The 10,530-nt window shown below is 41.2% G+C and overlaps 1 protein-coding gene across 1 annotated transcript; it reads right to left on the bottom strand.

Moving 5' to 3' along the window:
• Positions 1-4,511: 4,511 nt before the first annotated feature.
• On the bottom strand, positions 4,512-9,111 carry LOC106604039 (UDP-glucuronosyltransferase 2C1). Its single transcript, XM_014198380.2, has 5 exons — positions 9,004-9,111; positions 8,597-8,744; positions 6,425-6,589; positions 5,466-6,179; positions 4,512-5,349 (listed from the first exon to the last, which is right to left on the bottom strand). Exons 2-5 carry the CDS (start codon positions 8,732-8,734, stop codon positions 4,762-4,764), a joined length of 1,605 nt encoding a protein of 534 aa, XP_014053855.2. The 5' UTR covers positions 8,735-8,744; positions 9,004-9,111; the 3' UTR covers positions 4,512-4,761.
• Positions 9,112-10,530: the final 1,419 nt, after the last annotated feature.

The raw sequence follows: 10,530 nt of genomic DNA, 5'->3' as shown, positions 1-10,530 counted from the left end.
TACCTAGGTGCAATCACGACACACAGGTTAAAATACCAAAACAAACTCAAAACAAACTCTGAACCAATTACAATAATTTTGGGACAGATCGAAAAGCATTAAGCCTTTATGGCAATTTAGCTAGCTAGCTTAAACTAACATTGAGTTGGGCCTCCCGGGTGGCGCAGTGGTCTAAGGCACTGCATCGCAGTGCTAGCTGTGCCACCAGAGATCCTGGGTTCGAGCCCAGGCTCTGTTGCAGTCGGCCGCAATCGGGAGGTCCATGGGGTGGGGAGAGCTTGGCCGGCAGGGATATCCTTGTTTCATTGCGCACTAGAGACTCCTGTGGCTGGCCGGGCACAGTGCACGCTGACCAGGTCGCCAGGTGTACGGTGTTTCCTCTGACACATTGGTGCGGCTGGCTTCCGGATGTACGTTGTATCAAGTAGCAGTGTGGCTAGGTTGGGTTGTGTTTCGGATGGCTCTCGACCTTCGCCTCTCCCGAGTCCGTATGGGAGTTTCAGCGATGAGACAAGACTGTAATTACTACCAATGAAATTGGGGAGAAAAAAAGGGGTAAAAAATAAAATTTAAAAAAACATTGAGTTGTTATTTAACCTGAAATGCACAACGCAGATGCTCGTTGGTGCTCCGCCAATTAATCCACACATAAAACGGTCAACCGAATCGTTTCTAGTCATCTCTCTTCCTTCCAGACCTATTCTTCTCTTGCAGCGCAATATTGCGATTGGCAACTTTCATAAATTAGGTGCATTACCGCGACTGACCTCGTTCGTCTTTCAGTCACCCACGTGGGTATAACCAATGAGGAGATGGCATGTGGGTACCTGCTTCTATAAACCAATGAGGAGAGGCAGGACTTGCAGCGCAATCTGCGTCAGAAATAGAACTGATAGAACTGACTTTAGCCCTTGGCAACGCAGATGCTCGTTGGCGTGCGCGAGCAGTGTGGGTGCAAAAATTTAATAACATAGATTTCAAAATGTATTTTGCACGTAACGCGAGCGGTGTGGTCAGGCTGTTAAAACTGTTTAAACTCAGTTTTTCACAATTCCTGACATTTAATCCTAGTAAACATTCCCTGTCAGTTAGGATAATAGTAGAGAGAATTATTTATTTCAGCTTTTATATCTTTCATCACATTCCCAGTGGGTGAGAAGTTTACATACACTCAATTAGCATTTGGTAGCATTGCCTTTAAATTGTTTAACTTGGGTCAAATGTTTCAGGTAGCCTTCCTCATGCTTCCCACAATAAGTTGGGGGAATTTTGTCCCATTCCTCCTGGTGTAACTGAGTCAGGTTTGTAGGCCTCCTTGCTCGCACATTCTTTTTCAGTTTTGTCCACAAATGTTCTATGGGATTCTGATGGCCACTCTTTGTGATGGCCACTCCAATATCTTGACTTTGTTGTCCTTAAGCCATTTTGCCACAACTTTGGAAGTATGCTTGGGGTCATTTTCCATTTGGAAGACCCATTTGCGACCAAGCTTTAACTTCCTGACTAATGTCTTGAGATGTTGCTTCAATATATCCACATAATTTCACTTCCTCATGATGCCATCTATTTTGTGAAGTGCACCAGGCCCTCCTGCAGCAAAGCACCCCCACAACATGATGCTGCCACCCGCGTGCTTCACGGTTGGGATGGTGTTCTTCGGCTTGCAAGCCTCCCCCTTTTTCCTCCAAACATAACGATGGTCATTATGGCCAGACAGTTCTATTTTTGTTTCATCAGGCCAGAGGACATTGCTCCAAAAAGTACAATGGCAGTGGCTTCTTCCTTGCTGAGCGGCCTTTCAGGTTATGTCGATATAGGACTTGTTTTACTGTTGATATAGATACTTTGCACCTGTTTCCTCCAGCATCTTCATAAGGTTCTTTGCTGTTGATTTGCACTTTCCGCACCAAAGTATGCTCATCTCTAGGAGACAGAACGCATCTCCTTCCTGAGCGGCATGATGGCTGCGTGGTCCCATGGTGTTTGTACTTGCGTACTATTGTTTGTACAGATGAATGTGGTACCTTCAGGCGTTTGGAATTTGCTTCCAAGGATGTACCAGACTTGTGGAGGTCTACATTTTTTTTCTGAGGTCTTGGCTGATTTCTTTTGATTTTCCCATGATGTCAAGCAGAGAGGCACTGAGTTTGAAGGTAGGCCTTGAAATACATCCACAGATACACCTCCAATTGACTCAAATGATGTCAATTAGCCTATCAGAAGCTTCTAAAGCCATGATATCATTTTCTAGAATTTTCCAAGCTGTTTAAAGGCACAGTCAACTTAGTGTATGTGATCTTCTGACCCACTGGAATTGTGATACAGTGATTTATAAGTGAAATAATCTGTCTGTAAACAATTGTTTGAAAAATTACTTGTCATGCACAAAGTAGATGTCCTAATTGACTTGCCAAAACTATAGTTTGTTAACAAGAAATTTGTGGAGTGGTTGAAAAATGAGTTTTAATGACTCCAACCTAAGTGTATGTAAACTTCCGACTTCAACTGTAAGTCTGATGCCCTGTTAATGTCTGAAAGTGAACCCTCCCAACGTTAGCTATCGATATCGTTCTCCACTGTAGTGATTGTTGTAAATGTGACTGTATATTTGTGTTTCAGGTTATTGTCCTGCTGAAAGGTATATTCATCTCCCAGTGTCTGGTGGAAAGCAGACTGAACCAGGTTTTTCCTCAAGGATTTTGCCTGGCTCCATTCCCTTCCTTTTTAAAACTCCTTGTGTTTATCTTTATATCGTGGTAGTTTATCTTCATATCTAGGTATTATATCTAGGTAGTTTATCTTCATATCTATATAGTTTATCTAGGTAGTTTATCTTCATATCTAGGTATTATATCGAGGTAGTTTATCTTCATATCTAGGTATTATATCTAGGTAGTTTATCTTCATATCTAGGTATTATATCTAGGTAGTTTATCTTCATATCTAGGTATTATATCTAGGTAGTTTATCTTCATATCTAGGTATTATATCTAGGTAGTTTATCTTCATATCTAGGTATTATATCTAGGTAGTTTATCTTCATATCTATATAGTTTATCTAGGTAGTTTATCTATATAGTTTATTTACCTGTCACGGGTGTCATAGGGTGTAGACCAAAACGCAGCGGGAAAATGTCATACTCATCTTTTTATTTAGTGAAGAAGGAAAACACAAACAACGTATACAAAAAAACAAACAAACTGGAAAGTCTCGTCAGGCATACAGCTAAACAAGAAACAATCTCCCACAAACCCCAAAACAAACATACTCATAATTATAGGACCTTCAATCAGAGGCAACGATAGACAGCTGCCTCCAACTGAAGGCCCCAACACCAATTAGCAAAACATAGAAATACAAACGACTAGACAGAACATAGAAATAAACTAACATAGAACGATAACCAAAATCCCCGGAATACATAAATCTAACACCCCTCTACATACACAACCACCCCGAACCATATCAAACAAATACCCCCTGCCACGTCCTGACCAAACTATAAGAACAAATAACCCCTTTACTGGTCAGGACGTGACATTTGTAGTGACTGAATGTATTGATACACCATCCAAAGTGTAATTAATAACTTCACCATACTCAAAGGGATATTCAATGTCTGCTTCTCTTTTTTTACCCATCTACCAATAGGTGCCCTTCTTTGATAGGTATTGGGAAAACCTCCCTGGTCTTTGTGGTTGAATCTGTGTTTGAAATTCACGACTCGACTGAGGGACCTTACAGATAATTGTATGTGTGGGGGTACAGAGATGAGGTAGTCATTCAGAAGCCATGTTAAACACTATTATTGCACACATAGTGAATCCGTGAAACATATTATGTCATATTATGTGACTTGTTATGCACATTTTTACTCCTGAAGTTATTTAGGCTTGGTCAGGACGTTACAATACCCATAACATAATGTAAACACCACCATCCTTGAAAAATATAAGGAGTGGAACTCTGATGTGTTGGATTTGCTCCAAACAAAACACTTTGTTTTCGGACATTCAATTCTTTTGTCACATTTTTTTGCAGTTTCACTTCTCACTCTGTCATTTAGGTTAGTATTAGTAGTAGTAGTAGTAGTAACTTCAACGTTGTTGATCCATCTTCAGTTCTCTCTTATTAAAGCCATTAAACTCTGTTTTAACATTACCATTGGCCTCATGGTGAAATCCCTGAGTGATTTCCCTCCTCTCCAGCAACTGAGTTAAGAACGACACTTGTATCTTTGTCATGACTGGGTGTATTGATATAGGTGCCCTTCTTTGCTAGGCATTGGAAAATCTCCCTGGTCTTTGTGGTTGAATCTGTGTTTGAAATTCACTGCTCAACAGAGGGACGTTACTGATAATTGTATGTGTTGGGTACAGAGATAAGGCAGTCATAAAAAAATCATGTGAGTGAGTCCATTCAACTTATGTGACTTGTTAAGCACATTTTTACTCCTGAACATATTTAGGCCGCCATAACAAAGTGGTTGAAAACTTATTGTCTCAAGACATTTCAGCTTATTGTTTGTTTTTTAATCAATTTAAAATTCAGGCTGTAATACATCAAAATGTGGAACAAGTCAAGGGAGGTGAATACTTTCTGAAGGCACTTTTGGTGTATGGAGAACTACATTAAGTTTAGGAAAATGGTTAGGGTTTAGCTAAAATGGTAGAACTGTCCCGTACGCAAAATATCCAGCTATATCCAGGTCTGCCCTGAGAACAGTCTTGATTTCCAGTAATGCGATTCTGCAACTGGTGTCAGTGTTGTTTGGTTTTGTTCCTATTCTTCCGGCAGGTTCTCCAGAGGATCCTGATCAGGAGCCCAGTAGAGAGCAAGACTCCTCCCCCGGCAGCCAGCAGCAGCAGCAGCACGTCCACAGAGTTGTAAGAGTACCAGGGCATCCTGTTGGCCGACGTACGGAGGTGAGACGCCCCCTTGTGTCGCATCACAAACTCCAACCAGAAGAGGGCCTTGTCCATGGGCTTGATGGGCTGGTCCCTGTGCAGGCGGGACAGCCTCTGCATGTTCTCCCTGTAGGGGGCGTGGGTGAGCACCTGGTTCAGAGCCTGCTGGAAATTGGGTCCGTTGAACATGGCCAGCTCCAGGATCTTGGCAGCGCCTCTCTCCTGCAGACGCAGAAGATTGTCATACTGGTCGAAGAACAGGGGTATCCCCAGCACTGGGGTGCCGTGGTAGATGGCCTCCTGGACCCCGTTGGTTCCTCCGTGGGCCACAAAGGCTCTGGTCTGGGGGTGACCCAGGAGGTCTTTCTGGGGCATCCAGTCCACCAGAAGGGTGTTGTTGCCCAGAGTGGAGGGCTTCTTGCCCCGGTGTCTCCAGATCACCTTAGATAGAATATGAAGAAGACATTACTTTCTGTTTAAATAACCTCTCATTTACATCACTTACATTGCAGAGAGCTTTTCATATAAAAGCTAATAATCGGAAAAAATCAGGATACCTTCTGAGGCAGCTTGGCGAACACACTGGCAATCTGGTCTGTGATATCAACAGGAAGTGCATTGACAAGAGTCCCCAGAGACATGACGATCACCCCATGCTCCCCGGCACTCTGGACAAACTCCTCCAGCTCTGGAGGCAGGGGCTGGGCCGGCTTGCACTGGAACCCCCCCATGTAGACGACGTTGGGCATGGTGGGACGGGGGAAGTCAAACACAAAGTCAGACCTCATCAGCCAGATGTCAGCTTCCTGGATCAGGGAGATGATGTCACAGCCCCCTTCAAAGTACTTGGAGCAAATTGCGTCATAAATCGGCCCAACTACGAACCTCTGCTGATACACGATGATGCTGTAGTGTAGCATGTTTTGGACACGTTGGATGAAGGTCATCTTGTCATTGAACCCAGAACCTGTTACTGGGATGTAGGACAGGGGAGAGGGGGCGATGGCAAAATGGCCCTCCCCACTGGTGATCCAACGGGCGTTGAGCACCACAGGCAGTTTGAGATAGTGGGCCATCAGCATCCCTCCAGCGATGTTAGGGTCGGTGAGCATCATGTCATATTGAGCGTCCTGGAGACTCTTCATCAGCTCTTTGTCTTCGAATATGCGAGCCAGCATCTCGCAGCCAAGGGTGTGGGCTTCTTCTATCATGCTGAGGAACTCCTTGGTTAGTTGGAAGAACTTCAGCAAAGACATCCCCTCTCTCTGAGCCTGAATAAAGACATTAAACAGAGACTGAATGCCTGAAAATAATGGATGTCTGGCTGATGGTTGATTGGCTGGTTTGCTGGCTGGATAGATGGATCAACCAATCAACCAGTCATAAAGGCACGTCAAACCTTCATGTGCTTCTGTAGGCACGTTATGAAGCCATACCTTCAGGTACTTCTGTAGGCACGTTGCAAAGACATACCTTCAGGTCATCTGTACTTTACCTACGTTATGAAGACATATACCTTCAGTTGATTCTGTAGGAAGGTTTCAATGAAGCTGTATAAGTAATCTTTCTCCTTGATGGTGATGGAGGTGTATAGAGGTGACTCCTCGGTGATGTACCAGCTGGTAGAGGGTCTGACCACTGTTATGGTGTGGCCTCTGGCATGGAGCTCCTCGATCAGTACCTACACATTGGTGACGTTAGTAAGCTCACAAAGGGGGCTGGTATTATATCAGAGGCATGTTGTAGAGAGCTGTCAACAATGTGCCTTTTTAAAAGGTATTAATCCTTTAAAAAGGCATCAATCTAGGAAACATAAGAAAAACATTTGCATCAAAATCTTTCAGTTCAAGCTGGATATATCATGAGCTGGTCTTAATCCACCGCACCCGCCTAGGTCAGCCTTCCGCATCTGCGGTGGAAGTTGGCCGAGCTATAGCAGTGTTTGTCAGACCATGAGAGACATCCCGAAATTAGTCTTCTCACGAAAACGTCTGTAGGGTCTCAACGGTTTAATCTACAAACTAATATGACCTCTCTATGGAAAGATGACTCTCACAAACACGACGGTGTTCTCTGTTGTGTCCAACGAGTCCAAGAAGTGTCACGGGACTCGTCTGAAGCTAACCCATACAAGCGAATGGAAGTATGAAGGTAATTTTGTGCCATCAAAAATAAGGGATTAAATATGCGTCCAAAAAAACGAACATAAGATATAAGACAGACACTTCAAAACCTTTTGTTTTTTGCTGTCTTTTTTTCCAATGTCATTCAATGCATTTCTATGGGCTATAGTAGTAAAGACCATATTCAATATTTTATCAAATCATTTTTTTATATATTTTTTGATACCTAAAGGGGTCCTCTAATTCAACATCAATTAGCTAAATGATCCACAGTATGACCATCTTAAAACAATTCCATATGTTAGCACAGTATACACAGTAGTCTCATTGAGATGCAGGGTTCTTCAATTCTGGTCCTGGAGGGCCGAAACCCACTTTGGTGGTTGTGGTGAGATGTGGCCTGATTAATATAGTTGAAATCATTCATTTGAAATCGCAAAACTTGTGCAGCACACCATACGGTAAATGCCCACTGGCAGAGGTGGCTTTAGTACTGAAAATCCGTACTTAAGTAAAAGTACTGTTACTTAAATTGTAATTTGCTCAAGTAAAAGTAAGAAACTACTCAAGTAAAAGTAAAAAAATATCCGGTCAGAAAAATACTTCAGTACTAGTTACACATTTAGTTTGGTAATTTTTTACACCTCATGGTATACTGTGTGCAAACAAAAACAGATTGATTTGACAGAAAAACATTAAAAACTATTCATAACTTGGTATTTGTAGCAAAATGCAAGGTAATGTAATGTAGTAACCAAAAAAGTGTTAAACAAAGGGTAGCTACTTAGAAGAATCTAAAAGCTAATTTTGATTTCTTTAACACTTTTTTGGTTACTACATGATTCCATATGTGTTATTTAATAGTTTTGATGTCTTCACTATTATTCTACAATGTAGAAAATAGTAAAAATAAAGAAAAACCTTTGAATGAGTAGGTGTGTCCAATCTTTTGACTGGTACTGTATGTGTGTGTGTGTAATATATATATATATATATATATATATAGATATAGATATAGATATATATATTCTGTCAACCTACATACATAATATATAATAATATAAACCTATGTAACTGGAGTGATTTGGTAAAACGTAACTAAGTAAACAGTAAGTTGCAGTTCTTGACACACTCAAACAAGTGCGCCTGGCACCTACTGCCATACCCTGTTCAAGGGCACTTAAAAATGTTTTCTTACACTTTCACCCTCTGAATGGCACACATACACAATCCATGTCTCAATTGTCTCAAGGTTTAAAAATCCTTCTTTAACCTGTCTCCTCCCCTACACTGATTGAAGTGGATTTAACAGGTGACTTCAATAAGGAATCATATCTTTCACCTGGATTCACCTTGTCAGTCTATATCACGGAAAGAGCAGGTGTTCCTAATGTTTTGTTCACTCAGGGTATAATACGTCAAGACACAACTATGGAAAATTCTATTAGCTTTCCAAAAATTCCCAGATTTTTCAGAAATCCTGATTGGATTCCCGAAATCAGAAGGGAATAGTCAGCAGGAAATCTTGGTAAAGTTAACAGAATGCTAGATACAACATTGAGCACCTTCATGTTGACCCAGTGGCTTCCATCGACAGGAAAGACCAGGACTTTTCCTCCATGGCAGGACGGTGCAGGAAGGAGAAGGAGAAATGACACCAGACTTAAAAACGAGAGGTTTCCCCAGGGAGAGCTGGAATGCATTGTGTCTAAACTGAAAGGAAAAAGATGACAAAAGTCACTTGTTTTCAACTAGTCACCTCACGTAAAATACTTCATTGACCTGAAAGCCTATCAAGTCTTGCACTCATGCGACGTATAGTTAAATAAAAGCTAATTAAGCTTCACCATTATGTTATCTACCTGTGTCAATAAGTTAGAGTGTATTGTCTGCACGGCTTAATAACACTATTACATAACAACAAACTACTTGAGTGTAGGTGAATAAGAACATGCATTAAGAGTTGTCTTACCGGTACTATAGACTCCACACAGCACTAACAACACTCTGCATGGGACTGCAAACGGTTACATATCGGCTGTTCAATACTTTGAACTTTTGAAGGTTCATACTCCTCCTGATAGTACAGAAGTCCTGCTATAGCCCAGGTAGATGATTTACAAACAGATAGTAATGCCTCACAAATTGCACTAGTTTTGTCCAGGGTCCTCAGGGCTCTGGTCAACAAAGTAGACTATTGTAGGGATTAGGATGCCATTTGGGATTCAACCACTACTTAGGCAATAACACTAGTGAGTTCAGGTAAAACACACCTGTCACATAACTAACCTTTCACCCAATTTAAGTGCCTACTTATCATTGATACAATCATTACCATATACGATTGTGGACCTCTCTAGTCTGACTCCAGGTAGTAGTTATGTACACTGCCTTCAGAAAGTATTCACTTGAATTTTTTAAACATTTTGTTGTGTTACAGTCTGAATTTAACATGGATTGAATTGATATGCTTGTGTCTGGTTTACACACAATATTCCATAATGTCAAAGTGGAATTCTGTTTTTCAGATTTTTTTCTCTCCAAATGAATAAAAAATGTAAACCTGAGCTTGGGTCAAAAAGTATTCAACCCCTTTATTATGTCAAGCCTAAACAGGTTCAGGAATAAAAATGTGTTAAACAAATCACATAATAAGATGATAATAATGGTTAACATGATTTTAACATGGATTTTATTGAGATGTTTGTGTCTCTGGTTTACACACCCATAATGTCAAAGTGGAATTCAGTTTTTAGAAGAAAAAAAATGGAATGCTGAAATGTCTTGAGTCAAAAAGTATTCAACCCCTTTGTTATAGCAAGACTAAACAAGTTCAGGAGTACAAATGTGTTAAAGAAGTCACATAATTAGTTGCATGGACTTATTCTCTGCACAATATTAATGTTTTTTTAATGACTACCTCATCTCTGTACCCAGTGGCTCAACTTTGGTTTTAGACGTAAGGGGGACTTGAAGGGGTGTCCACATATATAAAAAATAGTGTATATGTACATATCTGGCTTGTACCCATTGACTTGGTACTGGTACCATTTGTGTATTGCCAAGTTATCGTTACTCATTGTGTATTTTGTTTGTGTGTGTGCGTGTACTTGCATGTGCAGGGGTGCCTGTGTGTGTATGCGCGTGTGTGTGTGTGTGTTTTTAGTATGATGACAGTATCTTTCTGTGAGCAGGTTCGTACAAGAGGTAAATTCTAGGCGTCAAACAGTGTTTCTCAACTAATCTCTCTCCCTCCTTCAGCTGACATAAAGGGGCTGTTGAAAGGAAAAACAAACACTCAGGGAGAAAAGAAACAATGAAGTGGAACTCCCCTTCCTCTACCTAGGGCAAGGCTCTCACTCACTCTCACTTTTCTACTGTGATGGAAACACTCTCAGGGTTGTACTGATATTGGGACAAAATCAGATTTTCCATTGATCCCCCAATGAAATATGTTTTTACAGAAGCTGATGCAAAAATAGAGAGAGAGAGAGAGAGA

The sequence above is a fragment of the Salmo salar genome, chromosome ssa04 (assembly GCF_905237065.1).
Source record: "Salmo salar chromosome ssa04, Ssal_v3.1, whole genome shotgun sequence".
Taxonomy (NCBI): domain Eukaryota; kingdom Metazoa; phylum Chordata; class Actinopteri; order Salmoniformes; family Salmonidae; genus Salmo; species Salmo salar.
Note: the sequence above shows the minus strand (reverse complement) of the source record. Positions and strands in the feature narration are given on the sequence as shown.

What these genes read in the sequence shown, in the direction of transcription:
- LOC106604039 (XM_014198380.2), bottom strand. Translation starts at nt 8,734, where the DNA reads ATGCATTCCAGCTCTCCCTGGGGAAACCTCTCGTTTTTAAGTCTGGTG. An exon ending in TCCTACAGAATCAACTGAAG is followed by an intron (nt 6,180 to 6,424) that starts GTATATGTCTTC and finishes GTCTTTATTCAG; the next exon opens with GCTCAGAGAGAGGGGATGTC. An exon ending in TCGCCAAGCTGCCTCAGAAG is followed by an intron (nt 5,350 to 5,465) that starts GTATCCTGATTT and finishes ATTCTATCTAAG; the next exon opens with GTGATCTGGAGACACCGGGG.